Genomic DNA, 27,854 nt, shown 5'->3' with positions numbered 1-27,854 from the left:
TACGTAGTTGCACAAACCTCCAATTTGCACAAAACAGAAACACAGCATATTGCGAAGGGCAATAAAAAGACATATGCCTCTACTGTTAATTATCAATTCAAACTAATTTATCTTCTTTATTTTTAGTTTCTTCTTCCATGTAAAGTCTCAATACAGCAAGGTTCCCTCCACCACAACTCTAAACTTCTGGTCCTCCTTTAACACGGATTCACCTCATCGGCCTTCCAGGGGACAGGATGTGGTAAGAAGAAGGCTGTCCGGCGACCGCTTCCCCCTCTCGAAGTAACCGCAGACACTCACTCTCAAGGGAGGAAGCTCCAAAGTGCCAGGGCGCACGCAAGTACCCTTCAAGGTAACTGCCCGGGACCGCCCTCCCCCCTCCCCCAGCCAGCTGAGGCCGGCTCTGCGCGGGAAGCAGCCTGGCACATCCGAGAAAACCTCCGCCCGGCTCCACCACGCTTCTCAACATGCGCGAGGCTACTGTGGTCCATCCTTCTGCTGTACAAAGGGGAAACTGAGGCCCGATGACGTGCAGGGACTTGCTGCTCCGCACCCACGCGCCTGGCTGAGCTAGCACTGGGAAGAATGTAGGTAACAAAGGTATAGAAGCTGCACGTGCTGAGCCCGGGACAGACGGTGCCACTTCAGCTGCTGGGCGCCGAGTACGTCACTGCCGCTCAGGGAAACTTGAGGCGGGAAAGCCCACCCCGCGGGGCCCCCAGACCCGGCCTTCCTTCCCCCTCCTCTAGGCCCGATGCCGGGCTGGGGCCTCTGTCGGGGTCCGGCCCGTTCGGTGGCGATTCCGCCAACTCGGCCCGCGCCCCTCTCCCCAAAGTTAGGCGCGGGTCCCCCACCCACCCAACTCTGCGGGCCAGGGTCAGAGTGGGGCCGCAACTCGCCCGGGCTCCACCGCCCCCGCCCCGCCGACTCCTCTCTCTCCCCTCCCCCGCGGAGGGAGGAGGAGACTCCGCGGCCCTCCCTCGGCCCTCCCGGCGGCGGCCGCAGCAAGCCCCGTGCCCGCTCCGCCCAGCCGCGGCGGATCGGACGTCCGGAGCCCGCTGGTCGCCGGCCGAGGTGAGCGGGGGCGGTAGTGCAGGGGGCCGAAAGCCACCGCGTCCCAGGAACTCCCTCCAGGCCGCGAACCTTCAGCGGGAGGGAAGGGGTTAAGCTGGGGGGCGTGCTGGAAGAGGAGCAGCGGGAGCTCCCGCGTCCGCAGCAACCCCCAAACTCCGAGCAGAACTTCCTAGCCCCCTCCGCGGGCTCCCCTACCTCCCGGAGCCCCAGCCTCAGAAGTGAAGGGGCTTCGGAAGTTGGGGGAAGGGGGAGGGCAGAGGGCAGGGCCGCCCTTGAAAAGCTGCGGGCTGGGGCCAGACCCGAGGGGGGCGGCGGCGGCAGCGGGCGGGGGCGGAATTTGGACCTCTCCCGGGGGACCCAACGTGGTCACCATGGCGAATGCGGGACGGACGGGCGGCGCGGGCCAATCGGAGCACGGCGCCCCTTGTGGCTGCCAATGGGGGGCCGCGCGGCGGGGTGGGCGGGACCGCGTCTCGCTGGGTCGGGAGACCCTCCTCCCTCATCCCGCCGCCGCTGTGCTGGGGAGGGGGAGAGGAAGTGAGGATTTAGGCGACTCGTGGTCGTGGGAGGGCAGAAAGGGAATTTCTGGAAGGAGTTGGGACAGGTGGAGTGACGGCTCGGTGTCAGGAGAAGGGAGTGGGCCTCCGTTGTCCCACTATTATGATTGAGAACGGGCGATGTCCTGCAAGCCTCCTTCCCCACACGGGGCTTCAGTTTGTCTGTCTTAAGTGTGGGTTATGTAGAGCTGTTGTTGGGGAAGTAGGATTGCTTCGTGTCGGCACAGATTCTGCCCACTGGTTAGCCAAAGCTTTTAGGTATTTGTTAGTGCCTCTCCCCATCTTACAAGTAAGAAAACAGCATCAGAGAGGGCATGGCCTTGCTGGTATCCAACAACGTCACAGAGGTAGAGATGGGGCTCCTGGGAAGTCCGCTGTACTAGAGTGAATAGTTGAAGGAGTTCCTCAGAGGCTCGGGGCTGGGGTCCACCCCATCCCCTCCCAGCTGTGCTTGGCCTGATGACTGAGGACCCCATAGTGTAGGTGGTCCTAGGGGCACCTTGCCCCTCAGGTGATCAGGACCCAGGAGGGGAGGTATCCAATCCAAGCATTCCAGCCCCCCACCCCACAACACACACCAAATTTTGCTGCTGGTCCTTGATGTGGACCAATAGCTGTACCTCTGGATCTCAGGCGGCCCATTTGTAAAAAAGGAGTTCTGGAGTTCTGATTAGTGGTCCAGGATGTCTTTGGCTTCTCTGTCCAAGATGGAGGTACCTGGGAACAGATTAGAGGTGCCTACCTCCCAGGGCTCAGGTTCAGCCTGTAGGCTCAGCTTGCCTCCCTCTCCTCTCCTGGAGGTCTAGTGATGGGAGCATGGGTGACAGGTCAGAGGGACAAGTGCCCACAGTTTGTGGGCTGACCAGCCTTGGGCCCTGCACTTATCCAATCAGGCTGTCCTCTGTGGTTTCCTGCTGGGCTCTGCTCCCTGCCCACAGCCAGGCCTGTGGCCACAGGCCAGCCCCACAGCCCCACCTGAAAGGTTCTGGGAGGTTATAGGGGGTTTCTGGGCTGGAGGGAGGAGTTGGGCCATTCCACCCCAGCATCCCATCCCACACCCACCCCAGCCCCCTAAGCTGGGCCCCATCTAGGCCTCAGCACTGCCTACTCTTCTCACTAGATATGAGCCATCAAAACACGGTTAAGGACAACATAAACTTGTCCCGCTGCGAGTCAGATAGACCCCCTCAGGTAAGAGGCCTGATCCTTGACCTGGCCATGAGATGACCTCTGACTTTGACCTTGGCCACAGGCTCTGACACCTACCTGAGCCTGACACCTCTCAGAGCCTGACCCTAAAGTGACTCCTGATCCTTAGGCTGGTGCAACCCTCCCTGATTACAGGGAACCCCTGGCTGTTCATCTTCCACCCATCAGCCTGGGAAGCATTAATGCAGCATCTGCTGTATGCTGGGCCCTGTGCTGACAGCCAGTGAGTCCAGGATGCCCTTGTGGTTTCTCAGCGTGGCCACTGCTGAAGAACAAGGAGGTGTCATGTTGGGAGCACTAACATACTCTGTGTATGAGGTTGGGGAAGGTTTCCCAGGGGATTGTTATCCAGAGGTAGGTCCTAAAGGATGTGTAGGAGGTACTGCTAGAGAAAGGAGAAAGAACATTCCAAACAGGTCCACTAGCAGCAGGAGCCACCGGTCACTTTGTCTAGACAGGGCTGATGAAGGCCTTGCCTGAGGCAAATATCCAATCAAAACATTCTTCTGTCCTGGCCAGCAGCTGCCTGGAGCAGTGAGGATGACTGTGGGGCTGGGGTTCAGGAGCTCTTGAGTCCCATGTGGACCTGTGTGTGCTTGCTAAGTCACTTCAGTGGTGTCCTACTCTTTGCAACCCTATGGGCCGTACATAGCCCACCACTCTCCTCTGTCCATGAGATTCTCCAGGCATGAATGCTGGAGTGGGTTGCCATGCCCTCCTTCAGGGGATCTTACCAAGCCCGAGATCAAACCCACATCTTTTGCGTCTCCTGCATTGGCAGGTGGGTTCTTTACCACTAGTGCCACATGGGAAGCCCTCCCAAGTGGCTCTGCTACCCGTGAAGGGGATGTGAAGCCATGGTTCTGCTTTCTGCTCTCTACCCCACCAGCCAACTTTGAGCACATCCTGCGTGCAGGGCCTGTGCTAGTGGATCTGGGTGGCACAAGTGTCCTGCCTGGGTTGGGGGAGGCCTGAACTGCAAGAGGAGAGAGGGCAGCTGGCCAGGTCTGGCTCTGGAAGGTTGTGGGGACACACTGGCAGAGTGGGGCTGGGGAGACCAAGGCATTTCCGGGAGGTGGTGGAACTGAGCCTGAAGGATGGGTGGGGTTTCAGAGTCTGAGGGGGGCATTCCAAGTTGGGGATCAGACTGAGTAGAGATCCTGAGGGTTTGAGCAAGAATAGACCCGTCTGGCTGGTGCTGGGGGCGGGGGTGGGTACAGGAGAGGGGAGGGTGAGTGGGAAGGACTTTCTGGGCCTGTGGAGGCTGGTCCCTCCTCCACCTGCTCTGTGGGGAGTGGTGACACCCAGCGGGAATCAGGAGGCCACCCCCCACACATACAACCCAGCGCAGGAAGACGCTGAGCCTGGTGGGGAAGGGCAGGCGGGTAGGTCCCGGGAGCCAGTCTCTACAACTGCCAGCTGAACCTCTGTGTGGCGTCTCTCTCGGTGAGTGTGTTCGTTACCAGGGCTTGGTGTGTGTGTCTGCCCCCAAGGCTGTGTTGTGTCCGTGGGGTGGAGGTAGGGGTGAGGGGAAGCATTGCTAGGCAGAGCCAAGCTGCCCTTGAGTGTGTAGACAGGGTTCCTGGTGTGTCCAAGGGTGGGCTTCTCTAGAAAACCTAACTTGGGACCCCCCACCCCCATCCCTTTACACATGTGTGCACACACATCCTTCAGGGGACCTGGGCCTGCAGGAAGAAAGGCAGGAGGCCCATCCAGAGCCCCTCTGACCCCCCTCCTCCCCCAACCCCCCCCACCCCTCCCTTGAGCGTGGGTGCCTGGAAGCCATTAGGGGCCTGGGTGGCGCCCGCCCTGGCCCTGCACGACAGGCTTGGGATTCCTGGAAGGAGCAGGCCACCCCTCCCCGCCAAGCCCCATTCAGGCCTGGCAGCTCCCAGAGGCAGAGAGGATGTGGCAGCGGCCCCCTCCCTGCCGCCCTCTCGGTTTAAGGGCTGCAGGAAGGGCCCAGCAGACAGGGGTATGGCCCCAAGGACCCCCGCCTCACCACCCCCCATTCCCAGCACAGCTCTGGCCTCTGGTGAGGCCACCGGACTGGCACTCAGATTTCCTGCCCCCTTCCCCTCCCCCGCAGGCTCTCACATTGTTTTTCTTTTCCAAGAGCTTCTCCATGTGGAGTTGGGCCAGGAAACTGGGGAGAGGAGGACTGCGAGTGTCCGTGTATGTGTTCGTGTGTGTGTATATATGCGTGTGTGCATTTGCCTGTCTCAGGGATGAGTATGTGTCTTTGCCTGTCTGTGTGTATCTGTGTGGGCACATGTGTGTCTTCAGGTGTGTCTGTGACTCTGTATCTACAAGGAAGCATCTCTCTGAACACATATATAGTTGTTGTGTGTGCCTATGGGGCCATCTCCATGTATGTGTGTGCCTGCCCATGTCTTTATCTATATTTACATGTATGGGATTGCTTGTGTGTCTGGGTGTGCCCATGTCTGTGAATGCACGTGGGATCTGGGCCAGTCACCTCATTGCACAGGTGGAAAGACAGAGTCACAGTGGGTACTCAGCCTTCCAGGGATCCCTTGGGGAGTTGGGTGTACAGGGAACTGGAACCTAAGTCCGGAGGGCTGTCTGGGGGCGTAACTTAGTCTGTGCAGGTGTTACTGCGGTTGAGATACACATGTTTGTGCATATGGAACTATGGGTGGTGACATGCCATCACCAATTACTCAAAATATCCCACACTTGGATGGTTAAAATGCAAATCCCCAGTCCCACACTTACTGAACATGATTCTCTGAGGAGTGAGGTCCAGGAACTGCATTTTAAGCAAATGTCCAGGTGAATCTGAACGACTTCTTGCTTTAGAAGCACTGGCCTCCCTCACCCCTCACTCCATTTCTACCAGGGGAGAAACTGAGGCCCAGTATGGGGCAGTGGTTTACATGAGGTTGATGACAGAGCAGGGACTAGAGCTGGTGCCTGGTGAAGGAAGACAGACAATAAACTAAGGGCAGACGCACTGGAGAAATATATTGGAATGGCCAAAAGTTTCGTTCTGGTTTTTCCATAACATCTTAGGGGAAGAAACTGAAATAAACTTTTTGGCCAGTCCAATAGTAGGATCACTGAGCTGTCCTAAGGAACTGTGACTGTAATAGTCATGAATTTAAATGAACACTGGCCCACAGTGTTCGCGGGTGTAAAACCTGTGATGCCTGGTTATACGGGTGAAGGCACGAGCAGGCAGAGCAGTGGGAGTAACCAGAGATGGCACTGCTTGGAGAGATAAGAACAAGTGAGGGAGCTGGAACACTGAGGGCATTTGAGTGGGTGAGGTTGGGACCATGGCATGTAGCAAGGAGAGAAGGGACAGGGTGGGCAGTGGGGACAGTGAACAAGTGGGGGAATCGACGCGTTTTTGGTGTTGGAGCTTTTGAGAGAGTGAGTTTGGAATTGACTATAGAGAGGGGAGGGGTCACAGCTACTGGGAATGACAAAGGTGGTGGCCACTGGCATGATCTAGTGTGTGTTTTTAAAAACTCACTCTGGCTGCTGCTCTTGAGGATGGATTTGAAGGAGGCAAGAGGGGACAGGAGGATGGGACAGGGACAGTGGTGGCTGCAGTCTCCCCAGTGGGAAATGACGGTGGTGGCCTTGATGGTTAGTGGTTGAGGACGAAGAAGGTAGGTGGATCCCCGTGATGTGTGGCAGACAGACTGGCAGGACTTGGAGGTGGAGAGAAAGCCAGTTCCAGGATATTGCCCACAATGTGAAGAAGTAAAGAAGCACTCTTCTCCCAGAGAGGGCATTCAGGAGGAGGCTCCAGTTGGGGGAATGGAGACAGGGAATCCCATTCAACCAAGCTGATCTGAGTTGTCTGAGGGACATGTGGGTGGTTCTGGAGAGCAGCCCAGGCTGGGAGAGAGACTGGGGGTTACTGAGGACGTGGAGAGATGGCTCAGGCAGGGGCAGCCAGAAAGGAGAAGGCGGCCAGGACTGGGGTGACTCCAGCACTGCAGGGATGAGCCCAGGTTGCCAACCAGGGAGGCTGATGGGGGACGCTGGAGAATAGGAGGAAAACCCAGAGAACATCCTGGGAAGGAGAGGTGCAAGAAAGGAGGGCTGGAAGGTGCCCAGAGCTAGAGAGGGCATATCTGCGAGAGTTGAGACATACCTAGAAGGTAGGGCAGGGGGGCTGGAGGCCAGGCTGGTAAGGCTTGATGAGAGAGGGTGAGGAAGGTGCACAGGATGGAGACAGCAAGCATGGACCACTCTGGATGGGCCTGGAAAGGGAGGAGACAGAGAAGGGAGGTGAAAGTGCCAGGAGAGACTTCAGCAGGGAGCAGGCTCCTTGGAGAGGGATCATTGGTCAGGGTGGGAGAAGCTGGATGGGGGGGCCTTTGACCCAGGGAGGGAGAGCCCCCTGTCCTCTTCACGGCAGAGAGGAGGGGGCTGTGGGGCTAAGGGCAGGACAAGGAGGGAGCACCATCCTGACAGCTCCTCTTTTCACCACAAACTGTGACATTAGATATGCTGCCAAGAGTGGGGGGCTTAGAGGCTGGAAAAGGGTGATGAAGGGACACAGCCAGACAGTATTGGGACACTTTTCCAGGATGCTGAGAGTTCCACCAGCAGTGCCCTGATGGGTCACCCAGAAAAGGAAGGAATAATGATCAGGGCAGGTCTTAGGGGCTTCAGTCAGGCTCTGAGGGTCAGGCCCAGCTGAATGGGGAAGGAAGTATGAGATAGCCCAAGGAGCTGTCAGTGGTCATCATGAAGCCACTCTGAGGGAGAGTGTGGCAGGCTGGGGACAGAGCGGGACATGTGTCTCACTTATTTTAAAAGGGATGTGGCCAACAGACAGCAGAGCTTAGTGGTCGGCATGGGGGGACACCTCACCACACTGCATGGCCCCCCCATCTAGTCCCCAGCTTGCTTCCATCATAGCACCAGTGCGTGCATGTATTCACCAAACCCACGCCAGGGTTTGGACTTCTGGATGGTGTATCTGGATCAACTCCAGGGCTTACTTTTGCTGAGTCTCCCTTTCCTCTTCAGTAAATGTCTATAGTTGCCCTCGAGTCTGCTGAGAGGATAGCTCACACAGGCATGGTGCCTGGCCTGTAGTTGGCCCTCCATAAATGTCACTGTTATTGTCATCATGTGCTGGGACAAAGACCAAGAGCCAGCCATCCCCTGCCCTCAGCAAACTCACAGCCTGGGGTGAAGATGGGGTGCTCACAAGGACACAGAAAAATAGTACAGTGAGGCTGGCTGGTGGAGACATGGGCAGGGCCTGACCACCTTGCCTGAAGGGGTCCTGGAAAATCTCCTGGAGAAGACGCTATTTCAGGTAGCCTTTAAGGATGGGAAGAGTCAGCCCAGCGCAGGAAGAGGCTGGGAGGGGACTCCTGGCATCAGGGCCAGCATGGAAGCACGTAGCATTCCGGGTGAAGAGCAGTATAAGCCATTCAGTGTGTGAGATGGGACCTGAAGGTCAGGGACAGCATATCAAGGTTTCAGATCAGCGGTGGCTGCTCCAGGGTGAAGGGACTCAAGGGGGTTATCTGGAGGCCAGTGAGGAAGCGGCTGCAGGCCCTTGCTCACCATTCCAGCCTCACTGGGGCTCCTGAAGGCGACCAGTTTCACTCCTTCTACCTTTGCCCAAGCTGTTCCTTCTACCGGTCGTGCTGTTCCCTTCGCTTCCCATGCCTGAGCTTAAGGATATGGACAGTTGGTGGCCACCTACAAATAATGATTGTGTTCTCCCACAGGTCGGAGGAGCGTTCCCTCCCCGTAGCCCGGAGAGCAGCCGGTAGCAGTGTCCATCATGCACAGTGGTATCGCGTCTGCCACGCGTCCCTCGCGCCGCCTCTGAGTCCAGGACTTCCAGCCCAGCGCCCACGAGCCCACCCGCCCCCGCGGCCACACCATGAGCCACGGGCCGAGCCCCCGGCTGGCCGAGTCCCCGCAGTTGTCCAAGGGCAGCCTCCTGACCATCCTGGGCAGCCCGTCGCCCGAGCGCATGGGGCCCGCGGACTCGCTTCCGCCCACGCCTCCCAGCGGCACGCCCTCCCCGGGGCCGCCGCCAGCGCTACCGCTGCCGCCGGCGCCCGCGCTGCTGGCCGACGGGGACTGGGAGAGCCGCGAGGAGCTGCGGCTGCGGGAGCTGGAGGAGGCGCGCGCGCGGGCGGCGCAGATGGAGAAGACCATGCGCTGGTGGTCGGACTGCACCGCCAACTGGCGCGAGAAGTGGAGCAAGGTGCGCGCCGAGCGCAACCGCGCGCGCGAGGAGGTGCGCCAGCTGCGCCAGCGCCTCGACGCGCTCACCAAGGAGCTGGCGGGCGCTCGGCGCGAGCGCCAAGAAGCGCAGGGCGAGTGCGAGGCGCGGGGCCGCGAGCTGGCGCGGCTGCGGGGCGCCCGGGGGACCGCGGACAGGACGCCCGATGGGCCGGAGACGGAGCCAGAAAGGGAACAGGAGCCGGTGCCGGTGCGCGACGTCGGATCCGGATGCGAGAGGCCGCAGGGCAGCCAGGTGCGCCGCGTGGGGCGGGGCTCCTGGGCGGGGCCTTCGCGCTGGGGGCCGGAAGTGGGAGGGGCTGCCTGACCCGTGCAGGAGCCTTGGCTGTAGGGCTCAGAAAGGGAAGTAAGGGCCTGGCACGGGGGTAGGTATCTCACCTTCTGGGATTCAGGCCCTGCCGTGCAGAGCCCCAGGTTACCCTCCTCCCATAGACCCCAAGGGCAGAGTGTCCCTGATTCTGGTGGTCCCGCCGCTCCCATACCTGAGTAATCAACAAAACCAACAAATCATCCTCTCTGAGCAGGAGCAGGTTTTAAGAACTTACCTGAAAGGCATCCATTAGTCGCAGAGCTGAATCCTTTCATTTATTCAATTTAGAGGAAGGAGTAAACATTTTAACAGGTGTCTATCAAAGCTGAGGGGTGGGTGGGTGGGGGTGTCAGGGCAATGGGAGCACGAAGGAGGTCCCTGAGCCAGGCTCTGAGGAGGTAGCTTCACAGAAGCTTTTCTAGAAGCGGTCCCATTTAAGCTGAGATAGGAGAAATTGATGGTGAAAAGTGCAGGAATGCATTACAGGTGATGGAAATTCTGTGCAAATAACGAGAGGCTGAGAGTGCTTGGTAAATCTGGGAAAGGCCTCCGTCATTCCATGGGCACCCTTACAGAATGCTAGGCTCTGCATACACACTATCTCGTTAATTCTCAGGGCAACCCGGGAAATACTGGCTTTACAAATGAAAACACTGAGGCGCTGAGAGGTTCATTACCAAGTGGCTCCCAACTGGTGACTGGAGTCGCTGGGAGTTGACCCCAGATGAACTTCTGAGCCCACGGTGATAATAATTAGGCTATCTGGAACATTAATGATATGTGCGGAGGGCAGCCTCCTCTGAACAAGCAAGACTCACCTGAAGGCCGTCTAGGGACAGAGTCAGTCAGGCCAGCTCCTAAGACTCTTAGCTGCCCTCTCCCCTCTCCTGCCTGTGGGCTAGCGTGGGCACTGCTGCCTCCTGGTGGCTGAAGCCCCCTTCCCGGGGGCCTGCCTGGTGCGTGCAGGTGACAGTCCTTGCTCTTCTTTGGGGCAGAGGATGAGCCCCTGTATACCAGCCAGCCTCGGGCACTGTTCCTGTCCTCTCTGTGTTCCGTTATGAGTCACCCCAGGAGGTGGCAGGTACCGCGGCAGGAGCTTGGAGGATGCAGCCTGAGTTTGTTCTCCAGGCCAGCCATGTCTGTGATCTGTGACCCTCCAGCAATTCCCTTCTTCCCTCTCTGGTTCCTCAGTTGGGAATTGGAGCTTTGGACCAGATGGCCTCAGAGGCCCCCACCCAGACAGTCTGAGATATAAGAGGAGTAGAATTTCACTCCTCAGGCCCACTGTCCTAGTCTGGATAGGGAAACTGAAGGTCAGTGGGGGAAGGGACCAGCCCAGACTCATCTGGAAAGACTGTGGGAGGAGCCAGGATGGGACAGAGGCCATCATCTTGGGTCTGTGGTCAGAGGCAGGCCAGGGGGCGGACAAGGGCAGAGGGGAAGGGCAGCCTGTCAGGGAGGAAGAGTGCTCAGGGTTGAGTTAATCAGCCCCCACCACTTTCTGTCTGGGAGCTGGTTCTGCTCTCAGAGGCCACCTTCCTGTGCATCTTTTATCTATTGTGGTTTAGTTGCTCAGTGGTGTCTGACTCTTTCGTGACCCCATGAACTGTAGCCTGCCAGGCTCCTTGTCCATGGGATTTCCTAGGCAAGAATACTGGAGTGAGTTGCCATTGCCTTTTCCAGGGGATCTTCCCAACCCAGGGATTGAACCTGAGTCTCCTGCACTGGCAGGCAAATTCTTTACCACTGAGCCACCAGGGAAGTCCATGCATCTTTTACCATGAAACTTATCATGTTTCAGGTGATCCCACTGAAAAGTGGAATCTTTGGGCAGGAATCCCTTTTGAGGGAATCTAGTCCTTATTCCTTGTAGGAATCCCTGCTACTGCATTCATCAGTGTCCCACCAAATATCTGCATACTTCCAGCAGCAGAGAGCTTACCACCTCTTCTGGAGAATCTTCCAGAATTCAGGGAATCTGAGTGGCTGACTCTGTGAAGTTCCAAGCAATGAAGGGAGAGGGTGTGGCCCTCCCTCTCCAGGGGTGGAGAGACAGGCAGCAGAAGAGGAAATGGGGGTCCAGAGGACTGTGTGGCTTGCCCACGGTTACCCACCAAGCTGATGCCAGACCCTGGACCCGGGAGAGGCCATGATGAAGGCCAAGAGGGTGAGGGCTCAGTGATCACTAGTCCAACCTCTGCCTGGGTCTCAGCAGGAGCTGGAGCTGGTGGAGAGCCTGCTGAAGAGCAGACCAGAGGAGCCCGAAGGCTGCTGGGAGGTGCGCAGCGCAGGGACCGGGGCCCCACGGGGCAGCTCGGGCCGCCAGGAGCGCAGCCGCCTGCCCTGGGAGGACACCACGGTTGAGGAGGATGCCTCCAAGCTGACCGCCCTGCGGCTACGGCTGGATGAGTCCCAGAAGGTGCTGCTCAAGGAGCGAGAGTGAGTCCCGGGAGGCAAGCAGGGGCTGGGGGGCAGGTCAGGCCATACCAGGGCCTCCTCGGAATCACAGAATGAAAATCCGTGTCACAGAAGGTGAGTCTCACCGAAAGGGAATGGGACTTCCCTTTTGAGTCCCATTGACTCTTGGGACTTGAGAACAGTGGTACTGTACCCAAGGACCCAATGTGAGGGTTTTTTAAAATTAATTCAATTAATATGTGTCAGGGATCTGGGTCAGGCACTGTGCTCGGTGGGGATACAGCTATCCATGAGACCAACAATGCCTGCCTTCGTTCAGGGAGAGTGCCGTGGGCAAAAATCAGAGCAGGGAAGGAGGGATGAGGGGACTGAAGGGTGGAAGCTGAGTTTGGTTTTGGACATGTTGAGCTTGATTCAGTAGGAAGGCATTTGGGGACATGAATGAGTCTATAGAGTTCAAGAGACAGCTCTGGGCTGGAGGTAGAAATTCAAGAGTCATCAGTGAATAGATGATGCTGAAAACCATGAACTGGGGTGAGAGTGGATAGGGCAGAGGTCAAAGGATGGGGCCTTGGAGCCGACCAGCTGTAGAATCAGAGGAAGAGGGAGGCAGCAAAGGATACAGGAGAAGGGAGCCAATGAGGGGGCAGAGGAAGTGGGAGGAACTGTTTCACGGATGAGGGAGCAGTCAGCTGGTCAAGTCGGAAGAGGACTGAGCACTGACCAGTTGATTTAGGACTTGGAGGTCACCAGTGACCTTAATTGGTCATTTTTGCCTGATTATGGTGAATATTTAGTAACACCTCCTTTTCCATCCAGAAATTAAACACAAAGATGGTATAAGATAACTACACACAGAAATCTTTTAAAAATCAGCACAGTGCCCTTGTGAAGGTAGAAGCAGAGATCACAGCCATGCTTCTGTAAGCCAAGGAGCACCAGATACTGCCACCAGAAGCCAGGGAAGAGGTATAGAACAGATTCCCTCTCATAACCCTCATGTGGAACCAACACCTTGGTATTGGGCTTGGAGCCTCCAGAACTGAGACACTGCATTTCTGTTTAAGCACAGTGAACAAAAATCAACCTGTTGTACTAACTGAAATGTAAAGTAATACTAAACTCTCAGAATGGGAGGCCAGCGCGGTGTGGGGGTTGGTCATGAAACACTACATATCGGGGCCAATACCCACGGCGCCTCCTTCACATTCAGGGCAGAGTGCAGGGTGAGGGTGATGAGAGTAGCTGATGGAGCGCCCACCCAGTGATGTTGATGAGAAGGGACTCCTCCTTCGGAGAGTCACTGGACAGTGTTTTCCAGCTTTTCCGACTGCAGAGCTGTGTGTTCACACCGAGTCAGCATAAAACAGATGGGAGGAGTGGGAGTATTGTTTGATGGATGAGCCCAGGGCCTAGTGCCCTGGAGAACCAGTCACTCCCCACAGCAGGGGCTGGACTCCCGCAGTTGTGTGGAGGGTGGAACTCCAGAACTGCACCACCAGGGTGCCTGCCACAGAGTGGGGTGCCAAGGCCTAGAGTACACAGTAAACCACCAGAAGCCAGGGAAGCAGCATAGAACAGATTACCTCTCACAACCCTCACAACACCTTGGTCTTGGGCTTGGAAGGGAATGGAGGACTATGCAGGAGGACTCAGCAGAGGGCCCCAGTGGGCTCACCCCCACGTCTCCCCTCCCCAGGGATAAAATGGCACTGAGCAGGAACATCGAGAAGCTGGAGGGAGAGCTCAGCCAGTGGAAGATCAAGTATGAGGAACTGAGCAAGACCAAGCAGGAGATGCTCAAGCAAGTGAGTCTTGGAGACCAGGGTGGGCTTCCTGGAGGAAGCAGTACTGTGTCATTGAATTTCAGCCGCGGGAATGGGAGAAAGAGGAGAATTCAATCATTCACTGTCAAGCACCAGCCGTATGCCATGCGGTGATCTGTGGGCTGGGGCAGGAGGTGGAGGAGGGGTTGTGGGGAGGAGACCAACAGTAACCAGGTAGAAAAATTCAGAAGCTGTGAAAGCCAAAACACAATCAGAGAGATGAGATGGTGGGTCATAGAAAGGTTTCTCCAAGAGGGTTACATTCAAGGCAAGACCTAAAGTGATTAGAAGAAGCCACTGTTGAGAAGAGATGGGGGCAGAGTTCCTGGCAGAGGGCACAGAAAATGCAAAGGTCCTGAGGCCAGGACAAGCCTAGTGTGTGTTCAAGAAATAGAGGCCAGTGTGGCTGGAGGGTAGTCGGTGAGAGATGAGATTGCAAGGGGATCCCACCGGCCTTGTAGACCAAGATAAAGGGAAGGAGTCTGGATGTTCACTGGGCACATAGTGGGTATGAGATCTCGTTAGAGCCTCCCAGCAGTCAAGGAAACACACTTGGTGTCCCCATCTTACAGATGAGGACACTGAGACTCCAGCTGGCAGAGAGGAAATTCCACCCCTTCCTTTTGGGAACTCTTGCATGCTGGGGTCAGGCTGGGCTTCCCTTACTGCTTCATGTGCAGACCCTGATGGCCACCAGGGGGCGCAGCCACCCTGCTTTTCTAAAAGGCTGGCAGCTCACAGACCCCAGAGCCTGAAACTGCCCTGGAAGATTGGTCTTTAAGTAGAATCTCCTTAAGGAATCTCCTAAAATAAAGCTTCCCAGACCCTGCCCTCACTCTCCTGTGTCAGCATCTTTGGGGCTTAGGTCCAGGAATCTGTCTTTTTAATCTTTTCAAATTGTGTAATCATTTGAAGAAATGTGAGACCCAGCTGTGCAGTTTTACAGATACATAACTATAAAGATTCTCATTTGTATCTGGGTTTTTTTCCCAGCAACACTGCATATTTAAGGTTCATTCATGCCATTGCAAAGAGTATTCCTCTGGCAGTTTTCCCTGCTCTTAACAGGGATTCTGCACTATTTTCAAAGCACCCCAGGCAATTCTGGTGTGACCAGCCTCACACCCACAGGCAGACCTGCATTCAGATCCAGTGGGCATGTTCAGCCAGTGTTCACTGAGGGTGCCCAGGCCATACACGGATACAAGGGCGGGCAGACAGACATGCTGTCTCCCGGGCTCACATTCTTGTGGATGTAGGGAGATGGAGAAGCACCCCTTCTAGACAGGGAAGACAGGAGGAGCTTCTCTGAGGAGAGGGCATTTAGGCCAAGACCGAGAATGAGAGAAGTCAGCCCTACAAGATACTTCGGGTGGAAAGCACAGAGCAGAGGGAACCACAAGTGTGAAGCCTGCAGCAGACGGAACTTGTGTATTTGAGGACTCAGAGAGCTCTGGGGAGAGGGTGATGCGGTTGAGGGGAGATGGCTTTGTGGGACCATAGGGGTTGGTTCTTAGGGAACCTGGGGTTGGGGATATGATTAGCTGTATCTTTTTTTTATTAATTAGTTTATTTTCTGGCTGCACAGAGTGGCTTACAGCATCTTGGTCCCCCAACCAGGGATGGAACCTTTGCCCCCCTGCAGTGGAAGCTCAGAGTCCTCACCACTGGACCACCAGGGAATTCCCCTGGGTTTATCTTTTTTTAAAAGCTCACCCTGGGCTACTGTTGCGGTAAATGGGTTGACGAGAGAAGGTCAGGGGGCACGAGGAGGGCACCCAAGAATGGACACTGGGAGACTGGATGATAATCAGGGAGGTGAGAGATGTTGGAGGAGGCAGATGTGGTCAGATTCAGGGTCTGTTCTGGATACCCCGTGGCCCATTTGGGCATCACGTGAGGCTTCTTGCTGAGCCCTCTGGAACCAGCGCCCACCCCTCCCCGGATCTGGTGGTCCTCACCTAACCAGCCTGTGCTGTCTCACGCAGCTCAGCATACTGAAGGAGGCCCACCAGGACGAGCTGGGCCGCATGTCTGAAGACCTGGAGGATGAGCTGGGTGCGCGCTCCAGCATGGATAGGAAGATGGCAGAGCTGAGGGGCGAGGTGAGGCCACCAGAAGGGCCCTGGGTCTGGGGGTGCCCGGGGGGCCCTGCCTCCATCAGTCATTCAGTCACAGGAGGGCAGGAACCAGCCACAGCCCTGGGTGCTCCAGTCTGCAGGGGGTGGGCCTTTCTGGCTCACAGAGACCAGAAGCTCACTCACACCCTGCACACCGTGAAATAAGCCCGGGTTAATTATAGCTGCTGCAGCTGGACTTGCTTCCTGGAGCCAAAAACAACTGCCGGAGGAGGTGGGGAGGGGAAACCTCCCGCTCAGTCTGTGCTGTGCCCCCTCCCTGTGGACCGCTCCCCCTGTCCTGCCCTGTTGCAGATGGAACGGCTGCAGGCGGAGAACGCCGCCGAGTGGGGTCGCCGGGAGCGGCTGGAGACGGAGAAGCTGGGCCTGGAGCGGGAGAACAAGAAGCTGCGGGCGCAGGTCGGGGACCTGGAGGAGGCGCTGGCCCGACGGCGGCGGCAGACGGCCAGCGCGCTGGACTGCGACCTGCGGGCCAGCCAGGCCGCGCTCTTTGAGAAGAACAAGGTGGGGTAGTGAGGCGGCCGCAGCCAGGGCCGGGGCAGACCACCTCCTGGGCGTCCAGCTCCAGACCGCAGGGGGCCAGAGACCCTTGAAGTAACGACTACAGACCGAGGAGGTGATTGCCTGGCAACGGCTCCTCCTGGGCACCCACCGTGGGCCAGGCCCAGTGATACCACCGTCATAGCTGGGTTTGTGGGGCACCACTGTGGCCAGGCTCCGTGCTGGTGCTTTTTGCCCGTGCTATGGAGAATACTTGGTGGCATAGTGGTAAAGAATCCACCTGCCAAGCAGGAGATCCAGGTTCGATCCTTGGGTCCGGAAAATCCCCTGGAAAAAGAAAGGCAACCCACTCCAGTATTCTTGCCTGGAAATTCCCATGGACAGAGAAGCCTGGCAGGGTACAGTCCATGGGATCACAAAGAGTCAGACACAACAACATCACTTAATCCTTTCAGCAGCCCTTTTATTGGTCCAACAAATATTTTATTGAGCTCCAGCTGTGTGTAGACTTTGTTCTAGGTGGTAGGGACACAGCCGTGAACAGACAGGAGGAACATGGCCTCCCCTCATGGAACTGATAGCTGAGGGGGATACAGTTGTTGCTCCCTCCATCACACACTTATGTTGGTCACACAGCTCCGTGGCTGTGGCAGGGAGAGAGAAGAGGGGATGCCCGGGGACCCGGCTGAGGCCCAGGTCCTGGGGAGGCTTTCCTGAGGCAGTGACGTTTAAGCCCAGGTCTCCAGGGAGAGCAGACATTGACTGGCAGTGGACTGATTCCAGGAGGAAATTTGAAAAATGATGTGAATGAATGTCCCATGGTGACAGGGACCTAGAGCTTTCGAGAAACAAGGGAGGCTGGTGTGGCTGGAGGGGAGCAGGCAAGAGGGATGTGGTAGATGAGGCAGGAGGCCTGAGCCACCTTTGAAAAGTGAGAGGTAGGTGCGAGCAAGTTGTGGCTCTGAGTGCTCACTGGCTGCTGTGTGGAAGATGGATGAGAAGACAAACTGATAAGGAGTCTGGGCCATTTCCTGGGGGCAGCGGGAGATGATGGAGGCCAGGACCAGGCTGAGGTTGGTGGAAATGGAACAAAGAATGGATTCAAGAGGCCATTTCACAGATGTGAAGACTGAGGGCTCAGAGAGCTCAGGTGTGGACAGCTCCTCTCCTGGCTGCTCATCTTCCTCCCAGCCACTCTGGCTTCAGATCTCTTTACTTCCAAAACACACTCCTGTTAAGATAACATGAAAAAAACAAAAACAAAACAAAACACACTCCTCAGCTGACCCAGAGCTTTAATGCCATTTATACATCAAAGAGTCCTGACTTTATCCCTCCCCAGAAAACGAGACTCAGCGCAAGTAGCCTACTGCACACCTCAGGCCATCTCCAGCAGGCACCCCCAGAGTTCCATGTCCAGAGTGGAGCCAGCAGTTCCACCCACATCACCCCCAGGCCTTCTCACCTCACTAGATGGCACCTCTAGCCTCCAGCTCCTCACCCAACTCTAGTGCTGGCATTTCAGAGAGGTTCCGGGGAGGAGGGACCCCAGCACCACCTGACCTCGTGGACTCCCCAGCATGAGCCCTCCTCCATCTCCGCTCTCCTGCAGGAGCTGGCTGACCTGAAGCACATGCACGGCAAACTGAAGAAGCAGTTCCAGGAGAAGGTGGCGGAGCTGGCCCACGCCAACCGGCGGGTGGAGCAGCACGAGGCTGAGGTGAAGAAGCTGCGGCTGCGGGTGGAGGAGCTCAAGAAGGAGCTGGCCCAGGCTGAGGACGAGGTGAGCCCCTGTGGGGCCTCAGGGTGCAGCCTGCAGACCTTGGCTGGAGTTGGTGGGAGTGGAGCTGCAGGGCCCTCCTGTGTTGCTTCATGCTGGGTCTCCGGTGCCTGGTACAAACCTGATTCGGGAGGCACTCAGGAGAGAGCGGGTGGGTGACAGGTGGTGTGTGGGTAGGAAGACGGGAAGAGAAATGGACAGATAACGTAGATGAGTGGTTGAGTAGAGTTAATGAATGGATGAGTGGGTGGATGTGAAGTTGGTTAAAGGGACAGAAGGATAACTCCATGGATGGATGAACAGATGGATGAGGGGATGGATGAGGGGATAGGTGGACAGATGGCTGGGAGAGAGGAGAGATGGATGAGACATAACAACAGATGTCTGATGGGTGGTTGGACGGATGGATGAAGGGGTAGGTGGATGGATGAATGGATATGTGGAAAGATGAATGACTGAGTGGATAGTGGAAAGGTGGACAGACAACTGACTGGGTCAGTGGGTGGAAGAGTGAATGGACCGAAGGAAAGAAGGGCAGAAGGATGGGTAGATGGGAAGATGGGTTTGGAAGAGTGGAAGGACAGAAGGGTAGTATGAATGGGTGGCTGAATAGAGCAATGGATGGTGAGTGCGTCAGTGGGTGTCTCCATAGGCAGATGGATATTTCCATGGTTGAATGGTCAGATGGACAGATTCATAGGAATATATGGGTAGGTGGGTTGATGGATGGATCAGTAGCTTGGGGCATTGGAGGATGGGTAGATTTGGAAGGGAGAGGCAACAGGCAAGAAGAGGCGAAAAAGGGATGCTCTCCTGGAGGAGCTGGGCCTTGGTCTAGTTCTCAAAGGAGAGACAGAAATTACTCTCGAGGAGGGTCATTCTCAGAGAAACAGCAGGAGTGGCTGGTCCTCAGCAGATTGCAGGGCAGGCTGGCCCAACCCAAGGTGACTCCTGCGCTCTTGGCCCCGTTCACCCTCACAGTTGGACGAGGCCCATAACCAAGCGCGGAAGCTGCAGCGGTCACTGGATGAGCAGACGGAGCAGAGCGAGAATCTGCAAGTGCAGCTGGAACACGTGCAGTCGAGGTGGGCCCAGCGTGCCGCCCCAGGGGCGAGGACTCCCGGCCGGGGCACACACACAGGGCGGAGGTGCTTCCAGCCCAGGGGCAGGGGTCAGGGCTGGAGCCCCGAATGGGCCTAGAGGGGAAGACAGGGAAGGAAGAGATCTGGATGTCCTGGGGCCAGAATCCTGTCCCCTCCAAGCAGGAAGGGCCAGGGCTCGGAAACCAGGGAAGGGAGTGCAGGAAGTAAGACCAGCTGGGAGCCTTGGAGTGTGTCCTGTGGCCAGCGGATATAGAGGGAGCAGCCAGACAGGTCAGGCCCAACGCGGGGCAGCAGGGAGGGCAGGTGGATCCGGGCAGTCTGATGAGAAGGACAAGCAGCCCTCAAGGTCCGCAGGCTGGGGTGACTCTGGACTAGCTGGGGTCTGTGGGATCATGGCCCTGATGACAGCCCCGGACCCCTCAGCTGCAGACAGGACCCATCAACCTCAGTGAGGGAGGACCAGCAGGTCTGGGGGCCCACCCAGCACGCACTGCCTGCCGTCCCATCCCAACACCCCGAGAATGGCTCTCTTCCGCAGACTCCCCTTAGAGCTGGGATATGTCAGAGAACATCTAGTCCAAGCCCCGCCCCATTTCACAAGCTCCCCCTTGAGACTGATTTCCTGTGCCAGGCCAGGCCCTTACTTCCATCCTCTTATTTCATGGAATAGACAGCACCCAGTCTCTGCTGCCAAGACTGCCTGGGTGGTGGGAACTCTGGCTCTGCACTAAGTAGCTATGTCATTTTGGGCCACTTACTTAACCTCTTTTTTTTTTCCCCCAGAGTTCCCTCGTCTGTAAAATAGGGTTGATAACAATTTTTATTACTTCTTGATTGTGGGAATTAAATGAGCCGATCTGTGCTTATAAAAGGACCTGGCCCATGATAAATGCTAAATAGTAGCAGAGCTTTAGTACTGGAGTCAGATATTGTGCCCTGGTTGGATAGCATCACCAACTCAATGGACGTGAGTTTGAGCAAACACCGGGAGATAGTGAAGGACAGGGAAGGCTGGCGTGCTGCAGTCCATGGGGTCTCAAAGAGTCGGAAACGACTTAGCGACTGATCAACAACGTTGTACTTTAAGAACCACACTCCTAGGAGAGACAGGAAGGAACATTTTTTTCTCCCCCTAGGGGGCTGGCAAGTGAGGAAACTAAGGCACAAGAGGATTAAAGCCTTTCACTGCCACACAGGTGGTGGGTGGTCAGGTCAGATTGCCCCCCCCCGCCCCCGCCAGCCATCTGCCACCTGAGCCCTTATTTACAGAGCATGTACTGTTATATATGTGCTGAGTGTCTGTGGCTCAGAGCACAGACTGTGGAGCCAGACCTGAGAGCCGTGTGCCCCGGGCAGCCAAGACTCAGTTTCCCCAGCTGCTTGGGATGTTGCCTATGAAGTGTCATGCCAGAGCCCAGTCATGAGTGCAAGTCAGGCTCGTGTCTGGCCAGCTCTGCCCACCCCACCCCCCTCCCCGCCTACCCCCCGCCCCCCACTGCAGCACATACCCCTCACAAGGCCACCTAGCCTCAGGGCCTTCCCGCAGTCTTGGCCACATTCTTTGGGAGCCATAAACTCCCAAAATGGGCAGGCAGGCTGGCTCTGCCCAGGCTCTCAAGTGCTTCCATGGGGAGGGCGGGGCTGCCCAGGACCGCTGCCTCATCTTATTTCCCAACTTTTTGTGCTTTAATGTTCCGGGGACAGCTCACTAAATCACCGTGCAGTAATGGAGGCCCCCGCCCGCGCCCCTCCCCGCCATGTTAATAATTCATGCCTTCCAGTAAGATGCAGCCAGGCGGCTACTCCGCTGGGGGTGGGCTCGGGGAGCCAAGAAGGAGGGGGGGATGGGCACTTCCTCTACTGGCTCTTCTTAGAGGCAAGTCTGCCTTGTAAATTTTGGCTTTAGGAATTTTAATGTGGGGAAGAACTAGGGCAGAGGGCTTTCTTACTGACATTAGGGATGTAGGGGACTCGGAACCCCCACCCCTGGACTCTCTTCCTATGGTCTTTGGAGCCTGGCTTGGGTTCAAATCCCAGCCGCGGGACCTTGAGCTGGCTGCTTCACCTCTTCAAGCCATCCCCCCTACCCGTCCCCCCTGCCCACTCAGGAGCCAGCCATCCAGTTCAGAGCCCAGCCCCTTCTCGCTGCTGTCTGTGGGACATAGTGCCTCAGTTTCCCTATCTGTAAAATGGGAGAGACAGGAGCACCTCCCTCACTTTGGGGGCTTCTGGAAGGAAGAAGTGAGATGAGGTAATGTTTGTGGAAGGCCCAGTGTGGTGCCTGGCAGCGGGACGCGCTAGGGGAGGCTTAGCTGCTGTCAGCACCAGCAGATCAGACTCGTCTCTGACCCGCCTGTCACCCCACCCCACAGGCTCCGCCGACAGCAGCAGAACACCCCCCTCTTTGGGAAGATCCGCAGCGCTCGCTTTGGCGCCGAGGAGGCGGGGGACGGAGCCAGCGACCTGGACGAGGACGAGGACCTGCAGATCCAGGTGGCTTAGAGCTGCCGGGGCTGGGCAGGACTGGGCCGTGGCCTGGGCGCCACCCCCCCCAACCCTGGGTGCCCAGACTGACCAGCCACTTGAACTGATGCAGCTGTCTGTGCTCACTCTGGGAGCAGACCCCGGTCTCTGCCACAGACAGCTTCCTTCTCTCCCACAGTGGGCGTTGGTGGTCCCACCTAACCGACACTCCATGGAAGGGAAGCCGTGGCCTATATTTTATATATATATATATTTTTTAATATATATATATGTCATATATATATTAGTATATATGCCTGGGGTCCTTGGACTTATTTGGTTTTATAGACACAGGACCACTCCAAGGCCCAGTCGGGTGCCCCCACCCACCCAGGACTTTCTTGCTGGGGGAGGGGGTGTCAAAGGAGAGCTGTTAGGGGCCTCCATTCAGGCTGCCTCTCTGGACCTTGGAGGTCTGGCAGGGGCTGTGGCTGTTCTTAGTACAATGTGATAACCCAGTCTTTTGTAATAAATGGAGTTCAGGTTCTTGGGTGGAGTCCTGAGTGTGTGGCAGATGCAGGCACGCACGTGGGGGACAGACAGGATCAGCCTGCCCCGGCACCAAATCTGAGCTCGGGAATATTGATGTGAAGTCACTTGAGTGACTTAATAAATGAATGAATGTGAGAAAGAATGAATGAATGAACAATGGAACTGATGAATGGTCTGGAATCCAGCTCCTATGAAGGGAACGAGAAAGGATGGTGCACGTTTAGTCTACAGGAGACTTCAGTTCTGACTCCAGATGAATTCAGATATCTGCTCTGGCCCTTACTGGCTGTGCAACCTTGGGGAAGTTACTTGCCTTCTCTGAGCCTCAGTTTCTCCATCTGTAAACTGTCTCATAGAGTCATCAGGAGGATTAGATGAGTTCACCTGGACCTCATTAAAAGTGAATTATAATTGAAATACTTGAAGGTATGCCCTGGAAAGGAGGGATTTGCCAGCTGGGTTCGGCCATAAGGAATGACATTCAGGCAATTTACCCAGAGCTGGGCGTTTACCCAGAGCTGGGTATGAACACAACCTCTAACCCTTTCATCATTCTCCTAGCCCTGCTCTAGGTAGTGACATGATAGATTTTATCTTTTGATTCTTAATTCCTAAACTTTCTATAACCAGCCAGTGTATATTAAATCTGGTAGGAAAGGTTATTCAAAGCATGGTAGTATACATTGTTGAATCTTCACAAGTTGAGATGGCATTTGAGACACCTGCTCTTCAGGAGAGTTTGACGTGAACTCTTAGCATGCAGGGCCTGCTTTCTGCAGGAGCAGGCACTCTCAGAACTGTCCTAGCCCATGGGCCACGGCGAGTTCCCTGTGTTCAGAGGTAAGAAGGGAGAGGCTGGGCTCAGACAAGGGCCTGGCACCCAAGAGAAGTTGAATTCAAATGATCAAGGTCGGGAGAGGGCTCCCTGCCTTGGAGTGGGCAGCTGCAGTTAAAGACTTCTCTCCTGTTGTGGCCCAGTCTAGGGGGCCCTTGGGGCGATGGTGCTAGGACCCACGGCTGCCACAGGCCCTGGGGGCTGAGAGGAGGCGCCAGGCAGGCCCGGAGCCCCGCAGGGGATGATAAATAGGTCCCCTATTGCCAAGACTAAACTGTCCATGCTGGCAAGGTGGGGTCTGCTGTCATGACACAGAGGCCCCAGGTCCCCTCCTGGGCTCCAAGGCGGGGAGAGAGGAGTGGGAGAAACCCCACATGGATCCCCCCACATGGGCCTTTCTCCACAAGCCAGAGCCAGCAGAAAAGAGAAAAGGCTGTGCGGGAAGAGGAACATTTCCTGCTGGGGGTCTTGCTGTTTTCTCTCCCAAACAGGAAGTGGGCCCCAGAAAAGGTTGAAAGCGCTGCCCTTTGACCCCCGGGAGCCGGGAGCCGGGAGCCAGGCACTCACAGACAGCAGCCCTGAGAGCCGCCCCCTAGGCCCCCAGGCGGACCTGCCATTCCCAGACACAGAGCAGACCGTCCAGCCCGACGGGCTCCCCCAGACTCCCCGGCACCTCCGGAGAGATAGCGTGGAGCAGGGGCCCCATTACAGCCCCTGTCTGCAGGCGGGGCTACTCCTGAGAACGTCAGAGAGGAGAGGGTCTGGCCTCCCACCTCCCATGTACAAGGGAGCCGGGAAGTCTTGGGAGGGAAGCGCAGCCATAGACACGGGGCTGGAAGGTTCTCTGGCCCTGGAACTCACGCTGTCTCACGGCTCAGAGCCCTTGCATCCTGGGGCTCGTGGCAGCAACATCTGCCAAACAGAAGCATCAACTTTGGCTCACATCAGGCTTGAAAAACGATATTTAATGCATTACTGATGTTGATAATGGGAAGTTTCCTCATAAAAAATGTGGGTTTCCCCCTCTTGAGACCTCAGCACGTCAGACCACACGGGGCTCGCACTCCTGCATGGCCACAGCTATGGAGGTGAGAGGTAGGTGCTCCCTGGAGGAGCACACAGGCACCCATGAACCACAGTCCCCACCACTCCCTGCAGCCTCACCTGCACCCTCCTCGCCTCTATCACCGCCTGGCCCCCAGAAGTAGGCGCGTGTCCTGCCCCTGGCCTAGTCCAGTCTTTGAACAAGTGAGGAAATTGAGTGTGAAGCACGGCCAGGCCAAGTTCACATGCCACTCTGCCGCTCAGAACTCCTGCAGGCTCCTTGTCACCATGGGCAGTGGTGCCAAGAACAGTTAACGTGTACTGAGCCACTCCGTGTGATTCACGACCCTGTGAGGCAGGGCGTCCCAGTGTCATCTCACTTCACACCGAGGATGCAGGGGCTCAGAGGGAGCAAGTAACTGTCCCAAAGCCGGGGCTTCCCTGGTGGCTCAGCGGTAAAGCATCCACTGCCATGCAGTAGACGTGAATTCAGTCCCTGGTCTGGGAAGATCCCACGTGCCACAGAGCAGCTAAACCCATGGGCCACAACCATTGAGCCCACATTGTAGAGCCCAGGAACTGCAGCTACCGCGCCCACATGTCGCAACTGCTGAAGCTCTTCTGCCCTGGAGCCCGTGCTCTGCAATAAGATAAACCCTGGCATTGAGAAGCCTGCGCAGCAACAAAGAGAAGCCCTCGCTCACCACAACCAGAGAAAATCTCATGCAGCAATGACGACCCAGCACAGCCAAAAAATAAATAAAAATGTTTAGAAATTATTTAAAAAAAAGAAATAGAAACTATCCCAAAGCCACACAGCTCCTTAGTGGTGACCCTGGCATTCCAGGTCGGGCAGTCTGAGGGGAGAGCCCACACTCCTGATGATGACCCCCTTCCCCTACCCCTCCGAGGCCAGGCACCACCCCACTCCACAGGCCTGCAACTCGAGCCATGTTGAACCCCCTTCCTGCCATTCAGATTTGCCCCTTCCCTTCACTGCAATACTTGCAGGACCGGTCCTAGATGACTTTCTTCTGGTCAGCTGAGAAGTCTCCCGGTCACTGAAATCTGCAACAACCCAGGGGCAGCAGTGCCAGGGCCTCTTCTCACAGACCTGGAGTGCCCGGACAAGCTGCAGAACCTGACGGGCCAGACACTGCCCCACCCGGCCCCTCCTCCCCCTGCAGCGTGAGGCTGGGGGCCCTGGCGTCTGTGCTCCCCTTGCTCTCCAGTCAAGTTTGTGTTGCCCCTACCAGGCAGCCCCTAGGGTCCCTGCCTTGAGATTTATGCCCAGGAGTGAGTCCCCACATCCCAGCCCTCCAGGCGAGCTTGATTTCTGGACCCAGCTGCTTTCTGTTTGGCTGTGTGTCTTCTGGCCAGCTCCTGCCCCTCTCTGGGCTCTCGTTTCCTTATCTGTGAAAGGAAGACAGTAGCAGCTGGATTCTCCCAACAGAAGATGGCTTCACTGTTGGTGTTATTTTTCTGGCTTTCCTTATGCTCTCTGTCCCCTGCCGAGACCCTAGCTCCCGGTCGGCCTGGGGGCCCACCAACCACCCTGGACACCCCTCTGGGACAGTGGGTGCTGGGCTGGAGACAGAGGCAGCGTCCAGGAACCAGGTGCAACTCTCAACCCGCTCCCCACCTCCCCCACCACCACTCAGCTCCTCTGTCTACTAATTGTAGGGTTGCAAGCAGCCAGCTGCCTCCCAGGCCCCAGGCGGGTGCCTCCCAGTGGATCAAGGGCTCCCTGGAAAGCCTCTCAGCTCTCCACCAGCCCCACAGACCCAGCTGTGCAGGGGTGGTCTCCATGGTGTTCAGACTTCCCTCTCCTGCTCTGGGAGGGGGCCAGGAGAGGTATAAGCCTTTCTCAGCTTTTCTCATTTCCCAGCCTTCCCCCCCACGTCAGAAAGGCACATCCCGAGCCCCCCGCCCCAACTCAAGAACTAGCCATGGGGTTCAGTGAGTGGGAGGAAATTTGTCTGCCAATGCAGGAGACGGGGGTTCAATCCCTGACCTGGGAAGATCCCACATGTCGCGGATCAACTAAGCCCCTGCTCTACAACTGCAGAGCCTGTGCTCTAGAGCCCAGGAGCCATGACTTCTAAGCCCACAACTAGAGAAAAGCCCGAGCAGCAATGAAGACCCAGCACAGCCAAAAATAAATAAAATTATTAAAAAAAAAAAGAAGAAGAAGAACTAACCATGGCTCTCCACTGCTGGACAGATAAAGTGTCGCTCCACATCCTGATCTGTGGGTGGGGGAGGTTCAGACATGCCCTTAAGCACATTCCCCAGAGGCCTTGGTCTCACGGCCCTGTTGCTCCAGGATAAAGTCCTGACAGGCCCCTCTCTTGTGTTCCCGCTGGCTTCCACAGCATCCTCTTCATAGCTGCCCCACGGCTGGAGGGCCGATGTGCGGTCAGACAGGTTGACAGCTCCACCGTGACTGCAGCGTTCTGCTCGCACCGGGACCTGGCGCTCTAACAGCCGGGATCCCGCCTGTGGGAATCTGCATCTCCCACCCGCCTCTTCCAGGAAAGGAGGGCAAGTATCATCCAAAGCACAAGCATCACCTCCAGAAGTGATCAATGGCAAGATGAGGAAACTGAGGCCCAGAGAGGGAAGGAACCAGCCAGTAAATCACAGAGCCAGGATTCGAATCCAGGCAGCTCCAAAGACCAGGTATTCTTGGCTAACAGCCCTCAGCCCAGATCTGAGCCTAGTTCAAAGCAGAGGCTCTGTGCATGTTCAGGGGGCAGAGGGCAGGGGGGGAGTGTAAGATAATAATGGTGTGACCACTGTCACCAAGCCCTCTTCCCTTGCTATCATTCAAGACTCTTTCTCCTCCAGCACCTGACTTGATGACTTGATGCTCTAACTTAGGCAAGTCAGAGTTGGGGACCTCATTACACAGATGAGTTAAACTGAGGTCCAGAGGGCCAAGAGGCGTATGCAAGGGCACCCAGAAACTGTGTCCTGGGAGTCTCCAGGTTATTGTGATAGGGTCATAATCCTTCTCTGGTGGCTCAGCAATCTCCGTAATGTGGGAGACCTAGGTTCGATCCCAGAGTTGGGAAGATCCCTTGGGGAAGGGAAAGGCTACCCACTGCACTATGCTGGCCTGGAGAATTCCATGGACTATACAGTCCATGGGGTTGCAAAGAGTTGGACATGACTGAGTGACTTTCACACATTAACCTCTATTATAATAAGAAAGCAATCAAGGGGCTTCCTTGGTGGCTCAGTGGTAAAGAATCCACCTGCTAATGTAGAAGACACGGGTTCAAGTCCCTGGTCTGGGAAGATCCCACATGTGGGGCAACTAAGCCTGTGTGTTGCAACTACTGAGCCCTCTTGGCTAGAGCCTGTGTTCCACAACAAGAGAAGCCACCACAGTAAGAAGCCCGAGCACCACAATAAAGAGTAGCCCCTACTCCCAGCAAATACAGAAGAGGCTATGCAGCAACGAAGACCCAGCACAGCCAGAAATGAACAAATAAAATAATTTTTTTTAAAAAGAAAGCAGTCAATGAGATGTGGATTCATCTATACCACTACCTGAGCACCACCTACCTGAGCCTCAGTTTCCACATACGTCACACGGGGTGCTATAGTGGTTAGAAAGGACACTTGTCAAGCCCCAGCATGGGCTTTGGGATCCAGCGGTATTGCTGTTTGTCCACCTTTGTCCAAGGACTCCCACCACTGTGTCTGTGTGGGAGACCAGTTGTCCGGGCAGGAAGAGTGAATGCTTTTGTGCACATTGGGGTGGGAATCTCTGTCTAA

General features: G+C 56.4%; 1 protein-coding gene across 2 annotated transcripts; it reads left to right on the top strand.

The window, feature by feature from the left end:
• Positions 1-296: 296 nt before the first annotated feature.
• On the top strand, positions 297-22,185 carry CCDC102A (coiled-coil domain containing 102A). Of its 2 annotated transcripts, none has more exons than XM_043898569.1 (9): positions 297-587; positions 8,573-9,333; positions 11,624-11,847; positions 13,526-13,634; positions 15,641-15,757; positions 16,085-16,294; positions 17,904-18,074; positions 19,053-19,156; positions 21,547-22,185. In XM_043898569.1, exons 2-9 carry the CDS (start codon positions 8,731-8,733, stop codon positions 21,674-21,676), a joined length of 1,668 nt encoding a protein of 555 aa, XP_043754504.1. In that variant the 5' UTR covers positions 297-587; positions 8,573-8,730; the 3' UTR covers positions 21,677-22,185. The 2 variants fall into 2 exon arrangements, with proteins under 2 accessions (XP_043754504.1, XP_043754505.1); XM_043898570.1 differs by lacking the exon at positions 297-587 and adding an exon at positions 4,146-4,286.
• Positions 22,186-27,854: the final 5,669 nt, after the last annotated feature.

Source organism: Cervus elaphus, chromosome 4 (genome assembly GCF_910594005.1).
Source record: "Cervus elaphus chromosome 4, mCerEla1.1, whole genome shotgun sequence".
NCBI lineage: Eukaryota > Metazoa > Chordata > Mammalia > Artiodactyla > Cervidae > Cervus > Cervus elaphus.
Note: the sequence above shows the minus strand (reverse complement) of the source record. Positions and strands in the feature narration are given on the sequence as shown.